Below are 26,054 nucleotides of genomic sequence, written 5' to 3' on the forward strand. Positions count from 1 at the left end.
TTATTTTTTTTTTCTACTTCAATTTCGTTTCCGGAGTAGAACACGAAAACAATTTCACTAAGGAACTTCAAATTTGGTATGATGGTTGACAGTGTGGTCTAGTTGTGCCTTAATGGGGGTTAAAAGTCCCTGGTGCCCATTAGTTAATTAGTTAATGCTCATTAATTCAATTAGTTCCAAAAGGGTAAAACCTTTGGCCCTACTGAAGAAGGGGTCAAGCAGTGAGTGGGGGTACGCCTTGTTGGATCCATCAATTGGATGCCTTAAAGTATCCTGGTCTTAATGAGGATATAGACTTTACATGCTTTCTGTGAATACGAAATATTTATATATATATTTATTCTCTCTGTATAGACTCCCATGTTTGTTTTGCAGCTTCCGTTGAAAAGTAGAAGTAGTAGGAGCTTTTTAAGGTCGTAGGATTTAGCCACTACAATAAAGGCTTTTTAATATATTTCCTTCTTCCTTGACACTTTTTTTTAGAAGCATTTTGGAGATTGCCTTCCTGCTTATTAGTAAGAAGCCTGTTGGATTATAGTCAGTGTGCTTTGCACCAGGCTTCCAACCTTGTTGCTAGCAGGCACACTGACAAAGACAAGACATTTGAAGATGACATCAAGTTCCCCAAAAATATTTTTATTTATATCAAGCTCATCAGTAACATGTGAATACACCCGTTATTTACATGGTCAGACTCTGGAGTGTATATTCAGTGTTATTAGCACACATCATATTCTTTAAGTTGAGTTTACAGTAAACATGCTTTAGCAGGAAACAGAACAGCACACTCACACACAGACATTTACCGCCGTCAAGAGAACCAATCAACCTCCCTCTCAAAGTCAAAATGCATATAAGGCACAATAAAAGGATTTCCAATATGGAAAATAAAGGATCATTCAAAACCGACAGTATAGACGTGCATTATGAATGTTAAATGTTTCCTGATTAATTATCTTATTTATATATATACATATATATTTACTTATTTTTCTGAAAGCCTTTGTACATTGTACATTTTCTGCATACTTCTTGACAATCTATCTTCAAAGATTTACAAACACCATTAACAAGACACATTTCTATCAACACAACTTCATTAGAAAGTTCAGTAGCTATTGAATTTTCCCATGGTCACCTGCATCTGCTGCATCACCTCTTATGTCATAGTTAAACTACACTGCAACTCTTTACACACGGTGTGAACAGTTTTATTTTTAAGTCAAGTTCACAAGCAGATGTAATTAGCAGAACTCCATCTTTGGGCCACAGAATAGATTAAGTTCCTGAATAATAAAAATTATCAATATAAACTTCATCGACTGATTATCTCAGTTTGTGAGGGTGACAGGCGGCCTCTGGATGCGTTCTTGCGGGTGATGGTGGAACACCGGGTGAGGATCTCCTGGGCCTGCGGTCTGGGTGGCACCTTAGGTGTTGTCGGGCCCTTGTAGAGGTTGGGATCAGAGACACTGGGCATCATTTTCCCCTGTGGGCTTGTCGGGCTGAGGTAGTTGTTCAGCGTAGGGGGAGGCGTACGGCTGAGACGCATCTGTTCCTCGTTGTAGCTTTGACTCAGGTTGAAAGACGAGGAGCTGGCCCAGGAAGAATTCAGGTCATCGCTGAAGTCGCTGCTGTCGCCGCTATCACTTATAATGCTTGCATCGCTATTTGCTCTCTGGCTCATGGCACGCTCCCTATCTTCTCCGTAAGTCTCCACCATGATTGTGGGTGGAGGGGTGAGCTTTCCAGTCCTAGGTAAGGGGGAAACGCTAGCAGGCTTGTCAGCGTGGCTTGATGCAGGCCGAACAGGAAGTTGTTCAGAATTTATGTCAAAAGAGCGTGATCTGGGCTTTATGTATGGTTTTTGCTGGCTGGGTGTGGAAGATCTGACGGGTGGAATTTCCAGCAGGTTTCCGTGTGAGAGGCTGAGCTTGTTGTTGGACTGCAGGATTGGGGAGAGAAATTGGATTGGGGAGGAGGCGCGACGATACTCATTGTGGACTGGCTTGAGCATATGAGGGTTGTTGTAGGGCTGCAGGTACATGGTAGGGATGTAACCTGCTTTACCACTGTATCTGTTAAAAAAAGACAAGAATGTAGGGTTAAAATCTGGATGAGTTTAAAGCTTTGAGAATTTCGTTATGGTTAGCTTGTCTTGGTAAAACAATCTATAATGACAGTGGTATGATGTTTGAAAAAAATACCTGATGAGCCACCAGCCGTTGTCCGACTTCTGCAGGACCTCCACCACTGCACCGATGGCCACGCTTATCTCGTCATCTTTGGTTGCCTTGTAGCTCTTGACTGCAATGTACAGCATTCCTGAGAGTGAAAGAAATGACTTTAATACACTGGTGAACTCAGCGACCGACCCCAGAAAACATGCAGCAAAAGTGCTCTCTTGGATGCCCCTATGGTAGATAAAACATGATAAAGTGTCATCTAGGGTGCCCTCTTGTGGAGAAAACATGATAACGTGCCCTCTAGGATGTGCCTATGGTAGATAAAACATGATAAAGTGTCCTCTGGGGTGTCTTTCCAGTAGAGAAAACATGCTAACATGCCCTCTAGGGCGCCCTCCAAGTAGAGAAAACATGATAATGTTCCCTCTGGGGTGGCCTTAAAATGTTTTGCCCCTGCCCCACAGACACCCTGAGTCCGCCACTGAAATTAAAAACTATGCGCTATGTATGTAAATAAGCCAAGTGTTAAAATATCTTGAGATTGGGTACAACTGAAGCTGTGCACGTACCTCTTTCAGAAGCCCCATCTATGTCGTCTTCATCCTCATCATCATCATCATCATCATCATCTACCTTCTCCAGGTAGGGTGCGGGGAACCAGGCCATCCTTTTGTCTTCATTCTCCACAAGCCACCACCCTGAAACAACACGAACCACATATTTAACATTCATCTGTGTGCTCTAGGTTGATGAAGTCAACCACTAAGAGGACACTGAACACTGAAGCTCGCTTACCGGCTTTGTCTTTGATGAGCACGTCTACTTTTTCATCCACCGCCACTTTGAAGGGTTTGTTCTTGGTGTCTTTGGTGTCGTACGTTGCCACGCATCTGTACGTCTCTGTGACGAATGGCTGTGTTACGTTGCCGCCGCCGCCGCCCTGTACTGCATTCTTGACTTCATTGTCTGGTGGCATGATCATGATGCTGAGGAGGAGAACCGCAGGATGATTAGGAGATTAATTTGCTTCCAGTAAAAACACTCAGCAACTTGTACACAATGCACGCCTATTTTCTGCACCTCATTCAAGTTGCAGTTGTTGTGCAGGAATGCAGACAAGTCTACCAGGTTGAGTTTTAAAGGCTCCTGGTGCAGATATCTCAGCATTTAACATTATTCACATGCTTGCTGAGAAACTCAAATTGTCTATTTCTACAATTCCTTTACATTCTTCTAACTTGTTATGCTAATAACTACAGTGATATTGTACATTTTACTTTTTTATGCAATCAGAACAATCAGATCTGCATTTGCATGACTCACAGTCTCTGCAACATCCAACATCATAGCACTACTTTAAGAGAACACATCTCTTTGCAAATGAAATAAAGTATTGACTGAGTTAATCTTTGCATGTAAACTATTAATTAAAAATCAATAGTGTTTTTGAGAAATATAATATTGCAATTTTTCTGATATTTTCTTACACCCATAATGACAATCTCAAATTATCGCTGCTGGAGTGTTTGCTCTCGAGCTAAGGGACCCCAAAAGGTCTAATGACATCCCAACACATAAATGATGCTATTTTAATGCTCTATAAATATGTCCAGCCTACCTGTTCTTGGCAAAGTCCGGCTGCAGGTCCTGGTCGTTGGGGTGGAAGAACTGGATGACGTCTGCATGTTGAGTGACCCTCGGGTCGCAGCTCAGGAGCTCATTACAGTATTTCTGCAAGAACTTGAGGAGCTCTAGTGACTTGGTCGGACCCTTCTTCTGGCTGCTCATGTTCACCTTTTTGTCTAAAAGTGCACAGGTTTGCATGAAGTCAGAACACCAAATACATTGTATGCATATTGTGACTCACTTAAAACTGCAGCTGTAAATTACCTTGAAATTTGGGGATGATCCTGTCTGACTTTTTCGAGCCTGGGAATGCTTTCTTCATTTGTTTCTGAAATTGGTAACAGAGATGTTATTAATAACCCCCCAAAAAACACACAACCTGCACATGTGCAACACAGAAAGATCATTTAAATACTTACATGCATTTTCTTGAAATCCTTTAAAGACCTGTAAACTACAATCTCATTCTGGTCTGACCAAAGCACGGAGTTCATGTACATCTGGAAAAAACAAAGGAAAATGCAGATTTTAGTCACTCTGTAGAAAAAAAGTGCATATATATTTTTTTGAAATAAAAATCAGAGCTCCATGTGCGCTTACTTTGTTCTTTTCCTTCTGCATCACTCCGATCAAACCGACGCTGATAGGATACCTTTGGGTGTCCATGACGAACCGACAGAGACAAAGTTGGTTGAATAATAGTTAACAATAGTTAATAATACTGGTTGTGCTCTGCGCGGGAAGCTTCTGGACTGACACTGCACAGATGCTCAGCAGGTGTATTTATATCCCTTCCACCTGTGCAGGTGTGGAATGCGTCACATGCTTTTCGTTACTGGCAGGACAGAAAAACAAGTACAGGAAAGTCCAGCCTCTAATAGTCTAAATAGGTCGCTGCACGGTTCCATTCGGAAAGTATTTCTTCTCGTCAGTCGTTGTGTAAGACATTGTGCAATGTACAGAATTCTCCTCCGTTTCCTCCACAATGTCCCGTCCTTGGCATTTGTCCAGTTATAACACCTGTCAGTAAATCCCCAAAGCAACACATCAGGGGATTCACCTTTCATTTAGATAACGCCAATCACACCAGACCAGACTGGAAGAACACATTTATCACCTGTAAGTAGACAGATAGAAATACTTTAAAGACATTTTGTGTTGAACTGATGGACCTCCAAGCCAAGGGAGTTTAATATTATTATAATATTGCATTAATTGTATATATATATGGGTGTTTCTGCAACTGCGGTCACCTTTGACTCTCCCAAATTAAAAAAAATGATGTGATACATATAAACAGGTACACAAAACTACATATAGTGGTTAAGATTTTAATCTGTTTATTTTTTTTACAGTTTTCATCACTTGTTCTTATACTAAATGTTCTTATACAATTATGTTCATTTTATACATTTTGCTTTTTTTTTTACATTTCAATCACATTCTTAAGACATTTAATTAAATTTTCAGCAGCTTTGTGCATCACATATATATATATATATATATATATATATATATATATATATATATAATCATTTTATTAATATCAAATAATGCATTTATTTTTTATTATTATTATTTATTTATTTATTTATAATAAATTAACTAATATTTTATAATATATATTAAATCAATTGTAAATATTGAAATAAAGGCATTGTTTAAAAATAGAGGATTTCATGATTTTATTTACACCCTGAAAAAATAGACTGTAACCACACAACAATATATAAAATATGTTGTGTTTTATGACAGATATTGCAATTCTAATGTTTGATGTGGTGCGGAAATTAAATTTTTTCGCTAATTTTGCAGATAAATGGCAGCGAGCAGGGTCTGTTAGCTTTGACTCTTAGCATCTAATATGCATGAATTCAAAAGTAATATTAAGTTGTTTTTTAATGTAGTTCAAAATCCACCAATACCAAGCTGTATGGTATCGAGACACTTCAGCAGAAAAGGTCATCTTAAAGTTGAACAATACGAAAAGAAAGAAAAACAATAAGTTTCTGTTTCATTTTGTGTCACGGTGGGAGGATATTTCTACCTTCAAAACACAAAAAGAAAAATAATCCCCCACAACCAATGGTGCTCTTGGAGGGAAAAAACGCCCTCAATAGTCACACCACGTAGATTAATGTTTGCATGTGTTTTCCTTATCTGCATCTCCTTTTCTTACATGTATTACTGTGTACTGTATAATTTAGGTCTATTATGTAAATGATTATCTAATAAAACTTGTCGTTGTGTAACCAGTGTCACTACTTCCGAGAGGGAGTGTTGCAGCCAGCATTGTTAAGGCCAGATGAGGAAGTTGTTGCTCGTGTTATTTTTCACATTCTTTCCTTTTGTGTTGTTTCCTCCTCTCTTTGTTCGCTGCAGCACGTACGCAATGCACAAGCAGCATTTACCGATCGTTGACTCATTTTTTAAATGTACCACTTGAAGCCACTTTAGTGGTTAATCATCCCTCAGCCTGTGGTTTACCAACCACGCTAAACTGCCAAAAACTAATTTAGTCTGTACATTCCTCAGTTAAATGAAGTTGTTAGTGTAAAATACCTTTGGTCTGTAAAGAATACCAAACCCTGTTTTAATACTAAAAGCATATTTTAACCCTCTGACACCCACAATTGACAGTTTTTTGTCTTTTTTAGAGGGGTACAGGGGGTCTTTAGGGGAGATAGCAGGTCAGCAATAGATGTCACATAGAAGTGGTGTACATCATCTGAAAGCTGGAAACCTGGAGATTCATTTGCTCAGCAATGTGTGTCAAGATGATGAAAACAGAAATAAACATGCAAAAATGAATTGTAAAAGTGTAGAACATGATGATAGAAGTATATGATGGTCATCCCCATGCTCTATTATGTCTAATAAGTTGTTGCAGCAATGTTTGGGTTGATACCATTTGTTACACAGATTTGGTGCTAAATTTAACCATTTTTTACCACTTGAGAATTGATAAAAAAAATTATCAATAATCCCTCCAAAATACCACATTAAGACACCAAGACCTTGAGGAACACCATAGAAAAAACCATGCTGTGATTTGGAATCAATAGTTTTTGACATTTGGAAATTTCTGCATGAATTGCATTTTTAGGCGATTGGATGGCGAGCACTTCTGTTGTGTAAATTGCTCAGAAACCCCCTTATTGTCAATCTAGCTAGGAAAGCCATCCATCATCTGAATGCTCTAGGTCTCTAGTTTGTGGCTGTAAAGTTCCATGAGGCTGTGATTATCCTAGAGGTCACCACAGGTCATTTTATACAGTGAGGTCAAGTTTCCAAAAAATGGTCTCACTACAATGAAATGTCTCCTATGGGGACTAACATCATCACACATGAATACAGTTGGGCTCATTGGATCCACAAGAGTCTCAGCTTTACAGTGATACACAATTTATGTAATTCAAGACTGTTTAGGGACCCCAGTATGCAGAAATATTCAGATACAACATTTTAGAATAAGATAAAATAACACATTTATACTGCATGAAACTAAACTGCATGGCTGCAGAGACTTGAACCTTTTTGTTGTCCTCTACTGACATCTTGTGCTGGCTGCTGGAATCTTTTTAGTCTGAACTCCTGCGCAGGTAATATGACTAATAAATTTCCAACCTGGGGGTCCCGAGCCCTATTAGGGGTCGCCAAAGGGGGTTCATGGGGGTTCACAAGGTCCTCTTGATTTTAAGGGGTGTAAGAAAACCTTTTAAAATATATATTTATACAGTTGGCCTATAGCTCAGCATTTCATTCATTTCAATATCGTTTTTAAAGTTTGAAATGTTATTTAAGATATAAACTGAAAAATAAAGCTTCACAGGATAAGGCCTGAAGACCTGAACACAATCTATATTCACAGAGCCTTACCTCTCGGCCCGCATTAGAAAAGTACGAAGTTAAACAACCAAAGAGCTAATAGATGGTCAAACACTGAAATTGTCCAAAATAAAAATAAGCCTATTAAGTATGTATGATTGTTAAAATTTGAAAGACATGCATGAAAATTGTATTCAAAGTTTCTAAAAATAACAACTCATCTCTGATATCGGAATGATCTGCTCAAAATTCATTCAAATCACTCGTTTTACACAAACTTCCTGAAGTTATTGCGTTCACTATTTGGGTTAATTGTACAATTTATTAACTGTTCTGTACTGTTATTGTTATGCATTGAATATAATATGAAATATCCATAGAATATGTCATTTAGTCAGGTCGTCAGTTTACTCAATGATAGAGAAGGGGTCCTTTAAGTATTCTGGTCTGATGGTTAATGCACATAATACCACAGATAGATATAAAACCACATAAATGAAATGTCCTCGGTTTAATTTAAAGGTCCCATATCGTGCTCATTTTCAGATTCATACTTGTATTTTGTGTTTCTACTAGAACATGTTTACATGCTGTAATGTTCAAAAAACCCTTTATGTTCCTCATCCTGTCTGCCTGAATATACCTGTATTTACCCTCTGTCTGAAACGCTCCGTTTTAGTGCATTTCAACGGAATTGCAAGGGAATTGCGTTGCTATGCAACAGTTTGGGTCCATGTTTACTTCCTGTCAGCTGATGTTATTCACATACACTGCAGCAAGAAATAAACTGGGGCACATTTAGAATGTTTGTTTAAAACTGTGAAATGATGTAAATATTGTATATTTGTGACATCACAAATGAACATAAATCCAAACGGCTTGTTTCAAACGCACAATTTCTGAATACGGGCTGTGTGTATTTCTCCGTATATTGAGCGTTTTGATAGTTTAACAGTATTTATATCACACTTAAACCTGCTTTATAATGTAAAAGACCTGAAAATCTCACTTTTAACAATATGGGACCTTTAAGCCAAGAATCTTTGCACAACTGTCAAATAAAGGCAGTCCTGGGTTTATCCACAAAAATAAAACAACATACAACTGTGTATGAAATAGTTCACTCTTTATTTCTCCTCACACGTCACTGATTTATCATACATCATCTTCTTTAAATCATTTGTATTCAGTCAAGACTTGTAATGACACACACCCACAGATAAACATCTTTTTCTTACATTGCACATTTTGTTGTGTTACGTGATTAATAAAAAACAAAAAAAGCAAATTATTTTGAAGTCATTCGGATTGCAGCATTTTCAATCCACATACTTGAGTTAAAAAAAAGAAGAAAAACACGGTATATTCCCACAACCCCCTCGTCATGCTGCAGGCGCCGAGCCAGCTGAAAGTCTATCAGCAACACAGTATACATGCAACTTTTATATCAACCCTTTCCACACAATGATGGTAAAAAAGTTCAGTCATGTTTTGCACAATTCCTCTCAAACACAGAAATATACTTTCATGGTTTCAAATAAAACATTTACTAACCTAATCATTTGTCTTTTAAAAAAACTGAGCTTTACAAACATTTAAAATTTTAAGGCAGCAGGTTCAAAGGAGGTTTTCTTCTTCCTACTTTAGACTTTTCTCCATGAGCCACAAAAGGTGCTTTTTTTTTTTTTTTTACACATAATATTTTCCACTGAGGACAGAACAGTAACACATTGTAGAGAAGCATGTTGTGTGTGAAGCTTTTTATGTTACGTCCGACTGTTGTGCCTTCGTTCATTCAGCCTCATTTAACTGCTTCTAAAAAGGTGGAAATAATGCTGGAAGGGCAAATGTGACCATGAGGAGTAGGATGAAGCTAGAGCTGCAACGATTGATTGATTAGTTGTCAACTATTAGATTAAATCGCCAACTATTTTAATAATCGATTAATCGGTTTCAGTCTTTTTTTAAGAAAAAAAAAAAGTCTAAATTCTTGGATTCCAGCTCCTTAAATGTGAATATTTTCTGGTTGATTATCTTTGAGTTGTGGAAAAAACAAGATATTTGAGGACGTCATCTTGGACTAATCGATTGATTGAGAAAATAATCAACAGATTAATCAATAATGAAAATAATTGTTAGTTGCAGCTCTAACTGAAACTAAAGAAAACTACTGCATTGCTTTTGTCGTGTTACATCTCAACTTTTCCAGTCAGTCAAAAGGACCGTTTGTCGACACCTATTGCAGGACTGAAAATCTTATATTTAAACTAATTGAGTTGGAATGTATCGTCACATATCGGAGCTTCAGATGCTGGTCATAGTAGTTAAATAAATCTACTTATTTATTTCTGTAAGTCTTACTTTTCTTATGCATTTTCACTCAAGGTTGTTCTTGATTTTAAAAAATAAATAAATCACTCTGGAAGATAAATCATCTGAAGATAAAATAAATGAGTTGCTAATCCTACCTATTAGTGAGCTTTGGCTTGCATAGAGACGATTTTGATGTGAAGACTTTTTTTGACAAGTTGTTGAGACAGCTGTGAAATGATGATTGGTTATTGGTTATTAATGAGCTGTTCGGAGGTCAACATCGGCGTAATCCTATAACTCAGCCCACATCCAGCTGTTGGTTTTCAGTTATTTCAATACGTATTGCCCAAACCCACCATCCCTGAGCAACAGACCACAACTTACACTCTTACAGATCTTGCATAAAAAAAACAGATCACTGCTACTTTTGCAACCTTTTGGCAATAACCCCACCATCATATTCAGGGCGTCCAAGTGATGTAAAAGCTTTACTGAACGAAACTCTTCTCACAAATGTATTCCCCCTTTTGCAACGTTTAGCTGAAAGGCAATTATGTTTCTCCACTGAAGGAAAACAGGAACATATTTCAATGTCCAACAACGAGAAGACCAATCAGAGCGCAAAGCAATCGGGTCGCACAAAAGTAAAATAAAAAGAGACCCCCCAAAATAAAGGACAAAATACAAGTAAAAATTAAATCCGAGGTAAACATGAGCTCCACAGTGACTAAGAACCGTCCATCTGTCACTGATCTTCTTGTCAACTCTTCCCTGTCTGTGCCTTCTTTCTTTCAGTCGCCATCGGAGTGACCACGTTTTATTTCTCTGCAGCGGGGAAAACGGGTCTGCTCCGATCTTGGCACTAAAGGGCCCTCCGTTGTTCCCGTCCCATTTAACCACGGGGCAGTACGAACCGTCCCCTCCTCGACTCGATGCTCGTGTGTGCGTTCGTCACCGAAACTCATAAATAGGCATACTGTGCTCTCGAACGTGGTTCAGGTTTAGAGACTGGTACCTGCAGAGGCAAAGTAGGAAAGACAATTGAGAGTAATATACAAGTGTGGCGAAAGAGATTGAATCTGGTGTGTAATGTTTGGTAGTTACCATTCTGAGCTCCGATGGTAATAATACCCCTCGATAGTGGCTGTGGACTTCTGGAAACAGATGTAATAGAAGCCAGCGAAGGAAGCACCACTAATGTCTTTGATAGTGTGGTCTGGAACTAGAAACTGCTCCTGAGAGAGCAGGAAACAAAAAGAGGGGAGGTTGGAGCTTAAAGCTAACACAAGGAGAGAGAGAGAGAGAGAGAGAGATGACAGTAGGATTATGTACTAACCTTCCACCGCATGAAGACGTAATCGCTGTTGTCCAGCGCTTCATAGTCAAACTCATCCGAATTGAAGCTTTTGGCATATTTGCAAAAAGGCTGGAACTTGCCCTAAAAGGTAAGAATTCATTAAATACTGGTAAGAGAACAGAAACTATGGAGGTGATGACAAGACAAGGGACGCAAAGTCTATTTTCCTGCCATGTAAATTATCATTGTTAATCATTACATGCTTATAAAGTAGATAGATAGAGATGCCCATTGTTCCTTGATGTAAACTTGATTTTAACAGGTGCCGTGGGCTTTTCTCACAACACAGTGATAAGTGCTGCTTCTGCCCGACTCCATCTATTGTTAATCAAGAGGTAGACAAACATTTTCTGGAAGACATAAACATACAATGTGTAAGTGAACTGGTTAGATGAAGAGCTGCAGGTGATTACTGCAGTTTGGTTTCACTTTTACTGTCTTTCCCATCTTATTATGGGTGGGGGGAAAAAGCATAAAGCATAGTATTGTGATATTTTGCTTGGCGATATAGTATCGAACGCCAAGTAAGGATCTTTTATTATATGAACTAACCCTGGGTGGTATTCTGGCTTTCAGAGGTTGTAGCGGGCTCAGTCTTAAAGCTAGAGGAAAGATGATACGGTGGTACTGGTATCATTTGAAACAAGAAAACGATTGGTACCAACCATGTCATGTTAGCTTGTCGGTAAGAACGCTAAATAACGCTCCTAACTTACGCTTCATTTTGGCGACGACAAACTGGCATGGCCATTTTCAAAGGGGTCTCTTGACGTCTGACATAATTTTCAGTTGAAAAAAGGTAATAAATCGTAATATATCTCATCACAATACTAATATCGCAAAATGTTTAAAATTGCAGTGAGATCGTATCGTGACTTAAGTATCGTGATAATATCGTATCGTGGGGCCTCTGGTGATTCCCACCCCTACATCATGGTTGCTCAATGTATATATTCTGCTGTTTTGGTGTATGATAATTTGATGCAAGCTGTTGAAAAACGTCCGCAAACACTAACCAAATGAATGCACAAATAAAGCTGCACCATATTTGTGCCGTACAGTTGATCAAATTCTTAATTCATTTGGCATTGATTTAATTATCAACCCAAAATAAAAAGTCAAATAGGACATACCCAGTGCTTTCTGTCCACGTCCTCATCCGCGTCCCACTTCCTGGTTAAAAAAGGCCGTTTTCGACTGATAATTTCACCAGCGAAGAATGTCGTGAGAGTTGGATACTCCTGTCACACGAGGAAAGGAAAGAGAAAGCAGACACGTTAATGGTTCAATCAATGCCTGCAAAATTATATTTGTTTTTAAAATGCTTACGTCAATCATCACTGTGTGCAACATGAGGAGGATTTCCAAAAGAGATAATTAGTAGCCGTGTTCCCACGTTCTGAATATCTAGATATCAGGAATGTACCTGTACAGCTTCAACTAGTTGTGCAACAAATCAAACATTTGGGAGAATCCTTAACATTTTGCATGTTGAATTACTGCACTGCATGAAGTAGATGCATTCAGACAATAACTGTGAGCAATAATCAGTTAGTTCTCTCGGCTTAATTTTCTTATAAACAACTTGTCTGACTGGCTACTCGTCTTTCACTCCTCTCTGCCACAGCCAAAATTCACCTCAGGATCCCGCTGACCTTTTGCCCTCCGTATGTTACGTAATGTAATGAGTATACAGCTGACACACTTTAAGATAAGGACTAGTAGACCTGAGAGAGAGGTTGAACCGAATGGCCTCACATGTGTCTACCTTTAAACTTTGTCCCAATTTAGCCTACACTGAGCGAGTGGAAACCAGTTCCCTCTCGCTTTAACGTGGAAACCAGTTTGTGCTTAGTGTCTGACAGAATAAAGGTCAGTCTTACTACATCTGACCTAGTTTTCAAAGCTCACCTCAGTCAGGCCTTTGATCTTCAGGTATCCACACAAATATGAGTCCTCCACAGTCACATGCTGCAAAACAAACACACATAATAATTAGATAGATAGATAGATAGAGTCACTTTATTGATCCCGAGGGAAATTCAAGTTTCCAGCATCACAGTTCCATAGTACAAAAACATGTTAGTAAAAAAGTGAGTAGTGCAAAGTACAAAGTAAAACTGAATATAGTGCAGGGTAACAGCTGTGATACAGGACTGTTAAAAATGAATATAGTGCAGGGTAACTCCTGTAGTTTAGTCTATGAAAGTGCACTGTGTGCATTATTAATTATGTATCTCATATGAAATCACAAGGTGCAAAAATGCTTCTTCTTAATGAGGTAAAACAGACTGCAGGAGCTGTGGTTTCAACAGAGACAAGCAGGCATTATGTCTTCTGTCAGTTAGTCTGCTGACATTGCTGTCAAAGTCACAAGCTGAGCTAAGTTAGCAGCTAAGGGCTACACATATGCTGACTTTGCAATATAATAATAAACAAGCTAATGTTTAAAGAAAGTCAATTACCTGCAAAACAACCTCCAAGTCGTAGGAGTTGCCTTTGCTCTTCTGATAACCTAAAGTGTTGTAGTTTTGTTGCCTAAACCTAAAGAAGTTGTAGTTTTATTGCATAAACCTAACTGTTTTGTTGCCTAAACCTAAAGAAGCTGTAGTTTTGTTGCCTAAACCTAAAGAAGTTGTAGTTTTATTGCCTAATCCTAACTGTTTTGTTGCCTAAACCTAAAGAAGCTGTAGTTTTGTTGCCTAAACCTAAATAAGCCTTTTTGTTTGTGTCCAAAAAGTGACATTTCATTCAGTTTTACATGTTAGAACGTTTTGCTTTTAAGTTTCACTTTCACGTTTACAACATAGTAGGTGTAGTAGGCCCCTAATGGCCCACATCTATGGTGCTTATAGCGACTGATAACGCCTATTTAATGGCCTGATAACAGTCGAATAGGTGCAGCAACTGTATAGATTATTAAAATTTACCTCATTAAGAAGCATTTTTGCACCTTGTGATTTCATATGCGATACATAATTAATAATGCACACTGCACTTTCATAGACTAATAATTCCACCTGTTTCTTGCTGCCTGTTATACTTCTTATATTTAAATGGTTCATATTTTGTTTCACTTTGTTTAGCTCTTTTTTTTTACAGTTAGCTGATGCATCTTGTTTTTTGCACTATCCCCTTTGCTGCTGTACACTGCAAATTTCTAATTTTCTGACTAATAAAGGAATATCTGATCTTATCTTATCTTCATTTTACTCATTTAGGGAGCTAGTAGCACACAATGCTGACGTGTTTTGGGTAGTAACATTATGTGCAATGCAAAAAATAGGTGATATTAATTACTAAATTAGGTTTAAATGCAAAATGTCACAGTAGAAACACAGTAAAATAGCAGAATGAGGTCATTATGTTGAATGACAACCATAAAAAGCTCAGCTCAGTTCGCAGCTGCACATATGCTAACTTTGCATTATAATAATAATAAACAAACTTAAATGTTAAGTGTCATAATATAACCCTGTTACCTGCAGAACAACCTCCACGTCGTAGGAGTTGCCTTTGCTCTTCTGATAACCCCGAAACTGAGAGCCGCTGTAGAGCAGCGACGTGGCCACGCCGGGCTGGTAGGTGTTGATCGGGGCAGCGGGAGTAAGCGAGGCCGAGGATGAGCAGGCCGCACCGGTGGAGCTGCAGCTCTCTGCTCGGACAGGCATGATGAGCGCTAGAGAGTCTCCGTCAGCAACCGTCATGAAGACACTGAGACTGGGGTCCTGACAGAGGCTCTGCCAGCTCAATAAAACCCCCGAGATCCTGAAACTTTGCTCAGTTTAGAGCTGCTGTCCATGGAGGAACTGTCTACCAGAGGGGGAACTGCGACGTCACAGGTCACAATCCAGCTTCCTGCAATCTCATTGGCTGGCTGGCTTGAGCAAGATTCTTATTGGACAATGTAACCCCAATGCATTCTGGGAGTTGTATTCAATTTTCTACTACACTACAACCATCAGTGAGAAATGTGAATTGCAGAGGCTAGTAACACAGATACTACTTGCCAACCTTGAGACCTTAATGGTTATTCATATTATTTATTTATTTTACTATTAAAATTGAATTAAATTAAATTAAATTAAATTAAATTAAATTAAATTAAATTGAATTAAATTAAACTCAATTTAATTTAATTAATTTAATTCAATTTACTTTAATTTAATTTAATTCAATTTAATTCAATTTACTTTAATTTAATTTAATTCAATTTTAAAAGTAAAATAAATAAATAATAGGAATAACCAAAAGCAAAAAAAAAACTACGGAAGTTGTAGTTTTGTTGCCTAAACCTAAAGAAGTTGTCGTTTTTGTTTGCCTAAGCCTAAAGAAGTTGTAGTTTTAAACCTAACTGTTTTGTTTTTTTGCCTAAACCTAAATAAGTTGTAGTTTTATTGCCTAAACCTAAAGAAGTTGTAGTTTTGTTACCTAAACCTAACTGGGATTTTTTGCCTAAACCTAAATAAGTTGTCATTTTATTGCCTAAGCCTAAATAAGTTGTAGTTTTATTGCCTAAACCTAACTGAGATTTTTTGCCTAAACCTAAATAAGTTGTCATTTTATTGCCTAAACCTAAAGAAGTTGTAGTTTTGTTTCCTTGACCTAAAGAAGTTGTAGTAACTCAGTCCATAAGGACTTGGCTTGGAAACCGGAGGGTCGCCAGTTCAAGTCCCCGCATGGACCAAGTACTGAGTGTGAACTGGTAGCTGGAGAGATGCCCGAAGGCGACTGCCGAGGTGCCCTTGAGCAAGGCACCAAACCCCCAACTGCTCGGGGCGCCTGTCAGGGGCAGCCCCTGTGCATCTCTCCATTAATGCATGTAGGTCCTGTTTGTGCATGTGTGTGTATTTCGGGCCTGTGTGTAAAATATAACAGAGTTGAAATAATTGAATTTCCCCTCGGGGATTGATAAAAGTGCCTTTCTTTCTTATTAAATTAAAATAAAAAAAAAAAATAAAAAGCAAAAAAAAATCTGAGGAAGTTGTAGTTTTGTTTCCTAAACCTAAAGAAGTTGTAGTCTTGTTGCCTAAACCTAAAGAAGTTGTCATTTTAAACCTAATTGGGTTTTTTTTGCCTAAACCTACCTTTTTTTTATATCTCAAAATAGGCAGCAAGAAACAGGTGGAATTATTTCTTACATATTTTATTGTGTACAGACCAAATGTAGAAATTATAAAAGACAAATATTTTTACTTGCACACAGTGAAATTTGTTACAGTTGTCCAGTCATGTTACGTAAATGTCCTGTTCCATTTTTTAACACATACACAAACGTTTTGGTGGAAATGTTTACAGATGATGCTACTGCATCTCATCCAGCTGCTCAAACAAATAGTCCATATATCTGTGGATGTCTGAGATGCGCATGCGGTTCCGCTTAAGTTCTTTGTCTTGAATCTGTAATAAATAACCCATAAAGACAAAAAAAAAGTAAATAATAGCAAGACTGTGAGATACAGGAGAGAGGTTTGTCATCTATATGAAAATATCAATTTGGGTGTTTGTTTTAATGTAATTTCAGCTCTCTACCCCTGTAATGAGGGCCACTTTCCAGGCGTCGACACGTGTAACCAACTGAGTCTCTCGGTCCTTGATCGTCAGCTGGTGGTTTTCGTGGCCGGTGGCCAGAGCGTCCATCACTGTGTCTTTGTCTGTAAACAGCTACACAGAGACAACACAGGTGTGAAAGGCTGAGATCACTGACCCTGGTAATTCCCCGTTGATAGATAGATAGATAGATAGTAACTTTATTGATCCCGAGGGAAATCTTTGAGATTAAACAGAGCAGAACTGACCGACTGGATATGATAGTCAGTTCGGTTTAAAAGGGAAAACACTCACATTTTTAACATCATCTGGCATGCCCTTCTCATCCAGGTCGTCCATGTCCAAATTCCCTGCAACCGCTAGCACCTTCTCATGATAATTATCCGCCAGATCTCGACATTGCACAAATGTATGACTGTGTCATGGAAAGTCTAACTTAATGTTGCACCCAAACACTGTGTGTGTGTGTCACTGTCAATGATTCAAACACTGACATTTAAACAGGACTGACACACAACGCGGTTACATTAAAACTGGATTGTGAGCAAGTTGCTTCCCCAAATGAGGATGTACAGTACCTCAGTAGCTTGACCTTGAGAACAGTAATGAACCTGTGCTATTGGAAATTAGGGCTGCACGATTAAGCTTAAATCGTGATCGCGATTAATATAGGATTAATATAGGATTAATTGTGCAGCCCTTTTGGAAATGATTCAAAGCTCTTAAGATGATGCACAGTGAGAAAGGATATATCCTCTGAACAGTTTCACTGAAGTTGCCGACCATGTCTGAGATGATGACGTCCAACTTGTTGATGATATCCTGAAATGAACAGGAGGCTTCATTATAAGCAAATAATAAAAAAAAAAAAGCACACAGTTTTTGACACGTGGGCATGAGGGAAATTATTTAATATGTATCTATAGATAGAGTTGCAATGATTAATTGATTATTTGTAAACTTTTAAATTAATCGCCAATTATTTTGATAATCGGTTTGAGTAATTTTTTAAGACAAAAAAGTAAAAATTCTCTGATTCCAGCTTCTTAAATGTGAATATTTTCTAGTTTCTTTATTCCTCTATGACAGTAAACTGAATATCTTTGAGTTGTGGACAAAACAAGACATTGGAGGACGTCATCTTGGGTTTTGGGAAACACTGATCCACATTTTATAGACCAAACAACTAATCGATTAATCAAGAAAATAATCTACAGATTAATCGACAATTAAATTAATCGTTAGTTGCAACCCTTTCTATAGAATCTATAATAAACTAACTTTTTGACATAACTTTTCTGAATACACTTTAACCAGATTGGAGATCATATGTTTCACACAAGGTGTACACACACACTGACCTCCAGCCGGCTGACCAGCTGACACTCCACTTCCATGAGGCTGTTACAGAGCTGGGTGATTTCATCTCTGCAGTGGTTGATGTTGTCCTCCAGGACGTCTGGGTCTGATAACTGCGGCAACTTCACTATCCTCTAGAAAGGTGTGAACACAAGACATATCCTTATACTAATCACTAATAGCTGCTTTTCTGAGTCATCTACATACAGTACTGTACAGCACTATGGTCCTCATCATCTCACCTTTTTGTGTTGCGGCTCAAAATGTGCCAACATGTGCGATGCTTTCTGCTGGTAGTCTGTCACAGCCTCGTTCTGACCACTGTAGAAGGAGTTCACCTCCGTCTCTCTTCGCTTATGTTCATCCAAACCTATTTCAAATAACTGCGTGCACAGCTCCACCATTTGGTGCTCAAATGTAAGTGCAGGGTTAAGGAATTCAAGTGCTAATTTCCCCACATAGAGGAGATTTATTATGCTCATTTTCAGGTGCACACCCTGTATTTTGTGTTTCTACTAGAACATGTTTACATGCTTAAATGTTTAAAAAAAGGTCTGCTCTGATTGGTCAGCTGGCCCCACTCTGTTGTGATTGGTCAACTGAACCAAACTCTTCGGACTCCGCTCCAGCTCCGCTCTAACTAGCTTTGTTAGCAGGTAGGCAGGTATTATGGAAATGTGTTACGTGATGACATCACCACCTTACGGAACAAAAAGACGGGACTTCAAGCGAGGCGTTTCAGGCAGTTCAGGAGCAGTGTTTCCATACTTGCTAACCCTCTTTTAACAAAAAATGCTGTTGCAGTGTACGTATTATTTTGTTATTTTGTTATTTATTATTATTTATGTATTATTATTTGTTATTTATTTTGTTATTATTTTTTTATTGTTATTATTTTGTTACTTTCTTTAAAAGTCACCAGAATGCAGGAAATAGTGTCTGAAAGTCTTTTTTTTTCTGGGGGAGGACCCTGATACACCTGCATGGATAAAAAGCCAAGACAATAAAGGATATGTTTGAAGCAGTTCAGCCACTTCTGGCACACAGCGGAGCGTCTCTGCCTCTGGATCGTCTTTGACCATGCTCTCAAACAGGTGAGAGCCATTCAGGAACTCCACAAAAGCATCCTGTAGGGAAGAAGAACTGAATTTACACACAGTATATAAAGTAAAAATATAGTGTTGATGATAACCAGATGTGAGCTTTATGTTACCGTGTGTATTTTGACTTCAGCTTCCTGGAGTTGTTTGGCCTCGTCAGCTCGTTGCATCTCCAGCTCCTTACGATTCATCTCCTCAAGGATAAACTGGTATTTGGTAAATGCTTCCTTTTTCTGTATAGACACACATGATTTCCAAACAAACTTGGGCAAAGTCAAAAGAAAATTATTTATAGAAAGGAGCAGACTGCAACTTTGTTTTGAGTCAAAACTGTTTATATTTACCGTCTTCTCGTCAAGTAATCTGTAGTCTAGGAGCATCAAGTTTGGAAAGTAGGCTGCAATAGAAAGTTTGTAATCGTCTTCCTTAGAGGCCGGATTTCCAAATAGGTTGATGGAGAACAGCTTCTTGAACTTCCTGAGATAGAGCACCTTTGAAATGCATTAAATTTGTATTAGTTTACATTAATGTAATGTGAAATTCTGAAACTGCAAATGTTAAATAATACTTCCAATACAAATGCAACACATAATTTGTGACAGATTTATGCAAGAAAATTTTGTTTTACGTTGTCCAACTGTCCAATGAGGTTGTTTGCAATGAAGAAATGACTGAGTTTCTCAAGTTTGCCCATGTTTTCAATAACAGAGATTCGGTTGTTGGACAAATTCAGCACTTCAAGCTTCTGCAGAGACTCCAGACCCTCAATTTTCTCAATTCTGTTGAATGACAAATCTAAAAGACACATTCAGAAGAATGATTACTGGGCTCATATTTGCCATTACCTGCACAATTATTACAAGAAAGTGTGAGCAGAAAATAAAGCATGATCGTACTAAGCCATGTCAGATTAATCAGGCGGTCCAGGCCCTCAATCTTCTTTATGAGGTTGCTGTTCAAATCCAGTCTGTCCAAGGACGTGAATTCCCACAGGTGGTTAATCTTCGGGATGTCTGTGAAGAAACAACCTCTCACATACCTAAACCCAAAACAAATTCATGCACTGATTTTATAATAATAATAATAATAATTTCCTCACTTCTGTATTCCAGATGTAGTATATGGATTTCATTGAAGTTGATTTCCTCTGGTTTAACAACAAGAACAGTCTGATCTTGAGGAACTTCTTCCACTATTGCCTTCAGCAGAAACTTCTCATCCATCAAAACCTCCTCATCCATCATCAAAATGCAAGAAGTGGGTCGTATTTTGTGAATTTGGAGCTTGAATTCGTCCAGTTAAAGATGCAAAATCCACAAAAACTAGCTACTGTTGTTTTTGTTGAGAACAACTGTATTAAAGTTTATTAAAACAAACAAACAAAACAAGTTTTAGTAGCCTACCTAGCTGGATAAAGTCAGTGCATCTAACCTCTTACCTCTAGTTGTTTAAATACGGTTACTTAGCAACCAGCTCCCTTTAAGCTGCGTTCAAGAACGGTCACATGATTCTGTTAAAATAAGAGTAAAATAAACGTTTAACTTCAAAATACACTTTTTTGTCTTATCAATACATGTAATAAAAACAAAGATTAAAATAATATCTAGCTATGCTGACACTACTATTTAGTGCATTCGTTGTTTTCTTTTGTTTAAACTATTTTTTCTTTAAAGGTCCCATATTGTGCTCATTTTCAGGTTCATACATGTATTTTGTGTTTCTACTAGAACATGTTTACAGGCTTTAATGTTTAAATGACACATTATCTTCCTCATGTAGTCTGCCTGAATATACCTGTATTTACCCTCTGTCTGAAACGCTCCGTTTGAGTGCGTTTCAACGGAATTACAACAGAGCTGCGTTGCCAGGCAACAGTTTGGGTCCATATTTACTTCCTGTAAGCTGATGTTATCTACATACACTGCAACAGGAAATAAACTGGGACACATTTAGAACATTTACATTTAAAACCGTGTAACGGTCTAAATATTGTATATTTGTGACATCACAAATGGACAGAAATCCAAACAGCTTGTTTCAAACACACAATTTCTGAATAGATGTGGCTGTGTGTATTTCTCCATATATTGAGCGTTTTGAGAGTTTAACAGTATTTATATAGCACTTAAACCTGCTTTATAATATAAAAGACATGAAAATCTCACTTTTTACAATATGGGACTTTTAAAGTACAATGTAGGCTATATCTAGACAATTGTTATATATATTTATATTCTATATATTCAGAGGATGGATGCTTGAGTTCATTTTTGTATCGTTATTTGTGTATTTAAACACAACTAGTGTGCTATTAAGTAAACTACATGTGACATGTATAAAAACGTTTCTTGAACATAGCTTCAGCCGCTAAATATGACTGACAGTGATTTCATCCAACCGGATAGCGCCTTTTGTTTTGTGGACCAATAGGATTCCGCGGTGGGCGGGGCTTAGTAGTCCCGCCTCTCGGCCTCAGCCTCTGTCATTCCCAGAGCGGACTGTTTGTTGTCAAAATGGAGTTCTTACTCGGGAATCCGTACAGCACTCCTGTGGGTCAATGTATAGGTACGTTAACCTTTATATTATTCACTAGAGATGTCATACTTCCTCCACCATATATTATTTGAACATTTTTGGTGGTTTAAGGTACGAAAATAAGCGATCTAGCAAGCAGCATAGCATCAAACGTCATCCACTTGGGATGAGCTAATGCTAGCCTAATGCTAACCCAGCTACCTCAGTCTGCTGTGTTTACAACTAAATCACTCTACATGTGTGTGTAGACAATACAATGCAGGTTTTATGGGAATTAAATGAGAGGCAGTGTAGTGACATGGCTTTTAAAGTGGCCAAGTTCAGTATTTCCTTTAGTTCCTGGACAATAGTTGGCAACCACACTGCTTAGTCAGCCTGGGTCATTTATGTTTAACATCTTTAAAACTCAGTGTTTGTGGTGCTTATAAGATAAGATAAGATAAGATGAGATAAGATGAACCTTTATTAATCCCTGGAGGGAAATTCAGGTGTCAAAGCAGCAACATCAGCAAACAGAGAACAGAAATTCAGGTGTCAATTGTGTGTTTATATCATGTTTATTTTTGTTTATAGCTTATTTTTTATATTGTATATTGGTAGAATTTAAATTATTATTATTATTATTATTATCATTCTAACGTTTTTATCTATTCTTTTGTTATTATACTGCTTACTTGCACCATCAAAACCAAAGCAATTTCCTAGTGTATACCTTTTACACCTGGCTATAAACACCATTCAGATTCTGATTCTGATTCTGAAAGCAGCAACATCAGCAAACATCAGCAAACAGAGTGAAACACAGGAGAGGTAAAGGTATACAAACATTATAAAAACAATAATAGAGATATAAAAGATACAGAGTGAATGGGTGAACATAGTGTGTACAGTCCGTCAATAAATAAATGTAATATGTACATATGTGCAGTCTATAAAGTGTTAGTGTTATTCATCCTGCAGAGGATGAGAGGAGACATGCGGCCTATACCAAACAACCACATCCCTTTGGTGTGGTTGCATCTCTATTTCCATCTTTGCAAAATTGATCAGAGAAAAACAACCTCTGACCCAAAAAGCTTTAGTGTCTTTAAATCATGACACTAATGATGAGAATAGATTTCCTGTGAGATCTATTTGATCTATCTGATAATGGACATTAAATGAGAGGCAGTGGAGTGACATGGCCTTTAAAGTGGCTTGCAGAGTATTTCCTTCAGTTCCTGAACAATAGTTGGACCACACTGCTTAGTCAGCCTTGGTCATTTATGCTTAAAATCTGTCAGTGTTTGTTGTGCTTATTCATCCTGCAGAGGATGAGAGGAGACGTGTGACCTATACCTACCTACCACATCCCTTTGGTGTGGTTGCATCTCTATTTGCATCTTTGCTAAACTGCTCAGAGATAAACAACCTCTGACCCAGAAGGCTTTGCTGTGCCTTTATCATGACACTAATGATGAGAATAGATTATCTGTGAGATCTGGTTTGTCTGATAATATAAAAACGAAGTACTTTTCTTTTGCTTTGTTTCCTATCAGGCCTTTTTCATAGCAGCCATTTTGACATGTCATTGCAGGCTAAACAAAACAGGTGTAATAAATAATATTAATTATGGCCCTGTTCCATTTAGGTGTGCCAGTGCCCTGGTATGGTGAATGCAGGCTAACTGGAATGGCTCACTAATACAAAGGGACTATAATTAATATTATTAAAGCTTTCCTTGGCAACAATTCTTTGGCATCATTTGGCAAAAATTACATAATAGCCTTTCAGCATTATGTAATTTAAGTGCTGTGAGAGAAAACTAGACTTCTGCACCTCCTCATGGCTCTGTTTTCAGGCTTTAAAACATCTAGCCAGTGACGGGAGACTTTGACCAATCACAGGTCATTTCAGAGAGAGAGAGCGTTCCTATTGGCTGTGCTCCGGCTGGTGGGCGGTGCTTGGTATTTCCTCAACAGATGCCGGGTTACAAACTTTCTCATTTTCCAGCTAAACAGTACACTACAAGATGTTTCTGAAAACATTTGAGGAGAGAAATAGGCATTACAGTAACAGAATATACTGATTCATATTTGATCAGCGCTGCCTAGTTTGACCGTTTGGTCAGAGTTCGTTAGTGATTGACAGCTGCTCAGAGACGGCAGGCTCCAGCTCGGCTCTGATTGGTTGTTTTCCTACGGTATGCAAAATCCTGCAGATGCCATTAGGAGCATCGGAGGACACCGAGACACATGATTTTTTTCAGATCACCTGTCTCATACTGTCAGGATATAGTGACCGTTTAATAAAAATACATTTTTAATCATATTTGCTCCATTTCTACCCACTGCAGCTTTAAGTTCGCCTGTGTTTGTTTACCCTGCAATGGCAAGTCAAAATATCCACTCTAGATTGCCTGAATATCACCCACCTCAATAACAACATCATTACTTTTCTGTTCCTTTTTATACACCATCTTTGGTTCTGTTAGATAAGTTCCTGCTTTGACTTGAATCCAATAGCATTTACCCTCTGTATTTCTAAACAGTTATGGTGTTTGCAGCTTCCTGTTTTATTAACATTTAGTGGAATTCCTGCAAAACAGATGTGGACCAAACATTCATTTGTCACAGCGTTGATTTGTGTTTACCTTTCAGTAAATGCAGGAGCATTTGTTCATTACATATTTTCTTCCCTGAGTATGGCTCTTTTATAAACAAGGGCCCGTCTGTGTTGATGTCAGACTTTCTCATGTAATCTGTTTCTTACTTCCTAGTGATAGAAAGTAGATATAACCACGTAATGCTTTAATCAAGCTCCTCAGTGCAGTGATTCTCAAAGTAAAGTCTGAGACACTCTGTCACAGGGTTGGCAAAATATTTTACTATAAATTATAAAATTGTGCTGTGTCATTAAAAAATGCATTTCTACAGATGGGGACCATGTTTGCCAATAAAACTAGCATATTGGGTCTATTACTCCCACCCATGTTAGCTTTGGGCCCTATTTGTATTCTTTTTATTAAAAAGAATATTTTATTTTAAATGTCTGGAAGAGCCCAGTAATAACATTGTCAAATCATATTTTAGTTGTTTTTTGTGAGTTTATATAAATGTAACTGGTTGTGTTAAATGATGTCGTCTCATTGATCATAGGCCCCTGAATTAAATCGAATCAAAATCGTATCGTATCAGACTTTGAGATATCAGCAAATATCGTATTGTTGCCCAAATAATCAATATAATATTGTATCGTATGGAACTTGTGATTTACATCCCTAGTATTTAGGTTGAAAAGTTTTAGAATATAAATAGTTTCCATGGCATCTAAGAGTACAAATGGTTGTAAGCATTTGCTTAATCCGTGGTACGATTAAGAGGTGGTCCTTGTAAAATTTTCTCCAATATAAGGAGATCCTGGCCCAAAAAAGTTAGAGAACCCCTGCCTTCATGCACTGGATAGATCAGTGTGGAGGATGGACGTTTATTGGGCCTAGAGGGCTTTTGAATTGTCCTCTGGCCTGGGTGAGTGTTGCCCACCACCCACTGGTCAGCTGCTTTGTGCCACGGTGTCATCCAAGACGGGCCCTCAGCTACCAACAGTGAGCATCGTCTCACATTGTGTCTCTGCAGAGGTCCTTCTAGGTCACGCCATGGGCTGTATGCAGCACATCTTGGATTTCCTCACTTCACAGAGACGGCTGTATCTCCAGCCTGATCTCTCCGGTTGAGTTGCTGCACTTTGCTGAGTTGTACAGCCGTCCGTCTGTCTGTCTGGCGGTGGTACTGTACACCACAGCAGCAGGGCCAAGGATCAGCTTACCTGAAAACAATGAGAGAGAGAGATCGACAGCACAGATGCTGAGGGATGCATTGTGAGGAACTTTATAGAGCTTTTTTTAATTTCCTAAGTGACTGAGAAGGCAGTGGAGGGGTTAGAGGTGGTGAATGAATTTTCTTTTCTCTTCCTCATGCTGCAGCTTCATGTTCAAAGCACTTTGCCCACTTTTTTCCACCGCGGTGCTTCTCCTTCCTAAAGGTAAACATAGAGGTCAGAGGCCATTAGCACAGAGAGCTAAAGCATTGCAGTCTGTCAGTTATAAGTGAGTGGTATTTGGTAAATAATGCAGTAGTTCATGCATAGATTTCTATGGCAAGCCATTTTAACATTTAATAGCTAAGCTTGACTATCCGGACTTAACATTAGAGATATCCACAA

General features: G+C 38.2%; 4 protein-coding genes across 8 annotated transcripts in view; 1 reads left to right on the top strand and 3 right to left on the bottom strand.

Moving 5' to 3' along the window:
* Positions 1–615: 615 nt before the first annotated feature.
* On the bottom strand, positions 616–4,614 carry LOC141781224 (NADPH oxidase organizer 1-like). Its single transcript, XM_074656809.1, has 8 exons — positions 4,413–4,614; positions 4,232–4,312; positions 4,077–4,140; positions 3,805–3,988; positions 2,982–3,172; positions 2,756–2,884; positions 2,208–2,325; positions 616–2,078 (listed from the first exon to the last, which is right to left on the bottom strand). Exons 1-8 carry the CDS (start codon positions 4,476–4,478, stop codon positions 1,316–1,318), a joined length of 1,596 nt encoding a protein of 531 aa, XP_074512910.1. The 5' UTR covers positions 4,479–4,614; the 3' UTR covers positions 616–1,315.
* A 4,135-nt stretch (positions 4,615–8,749) lies between these two features.
* gid4 (GID complex subunit 4 homolog) lies at positions 8,750–15,146 on the bottom strand. The gene is made up of 6 exons (XM_074656810.1): positions 14,793–15,146; positions 13,222–13,281; positions 12,444–12,551; positions 11,290–11,391; positions 11,058–11,188; positions 8,750–10,968 (listed from the first exon to the last, which is right to left on the bottom strand). Exons 1-6 carry the CDS (start codon positions 15,015–15,017, stop codon positions 10,905–10,907), a joined length of 690 nt encoding a protein of 229 aa, XP_074512911.1. The 5' UTR covers positions 15,018–15,146; the 3' UTR covers positions 8,750–10,904.
* Positions 15,147–16,602: 1,456 nt separating this feature from the next.
* On the bottom strand, positions 16,603–20,770 carry drc3 (dynein regulatory complex subunit 3). The gene is given in 12 exon segments (XM_074657219.1): positions 16,603–16,710; positions 16,843–16,974; positions 17,155–17,267; positions 17,610–17,682; positions 18,222–18,353; positions 18,462–18,636; positions 19,234–19,346; positions 19,433–19,552; positions 19,664–19,810; positions 19,948–20,114; positions 20,216–20,332; positions 20,419–20,770. Coding segments are annotated over 12 exon segments (1,542 nt in total). The 5' UTR covers positions 20,564–20,770.
* A 984-nt stretch (positions 20,771–21,754) lies between these two features.
* tom1l2a (target of myb1 like 2 membrane trafficking protein a) overlaps positions 21,755–26,054 on the top strand; it is a 30,034-nt gene continuing 25,734 nt past the window's right edge. For all 5 annotated transcript variants that reach the window (XM_074656811.1, XM_074656812.1, XM_074656813.1 and 2 more), the window contains exon 1: positions 21,755–21,884. In XM_074656811.1, coding sequence (XP_074512912.1) covers positions 21,833–21,884 — 52 coding nt within the window. In that variant the 5' untranslated portion in view covers positions 21,755–21,832. The remainder of the gene's footprint in view (positions 21,885–26,054) is intronic.

Source organism: Sebastes fasciatus, chromosome 13 (genome assembly GCF_043250625.1).
Source record: "Sebastes fasciatus isolate fSebFas1 chromosome 13, fSebFas1.pri, whole genome shotgun sequence".
Lineage (NCBI taxonomy): Eukaryota > Metazoa > Chordata > Actinopteri > Perciformes > Sebastidae > Sebastes > Sebastes fasciatus.

Coding starts and splice junctions, on each gene's coding strand:
- LOC141781224 (XM_074656809.1), bottom strand. CDS start 4,478: ATGGACACCCAAAGGTATCCTATCAGCGTCGGTTTGATCGGAGTGATG. Junction 4,313..4,412: donor TGCAGAAGGAAAAGAACAAA/GTAAGCGCACAT, acceptor TGTTTTTTCCAG/ATGTACATGAACTCCGTGCT. Junction 2,326..2,755: donor AGATGGGGCTTCTGAAAGAG/GTACGTGCACAG, acceptor TTTCACTCTCAG/GAATGCTGTACATTGCAGTC.
- gid4 (XM_074656810.1), bottom strand. CDS start 15,017: ATGACGGTTGCTGACGGAGACTCTCTAGCGCTCATCATGCCTGTCCGA. Junction 13,282..14,792: donor ACGTGGAGGTTGTTCTGCAG/GTAACAGGGTTA, acceptor TTTGTTTTGCAG/CATGTGACTGTGGAGGACTC. Junction 10,969..11,057: donor TACCATCGGAGCTCAGAATG/GTAACTACCAAA, acceptor TTGCCTCTGCAG/GTACCAGTCTCTAAACCTGA.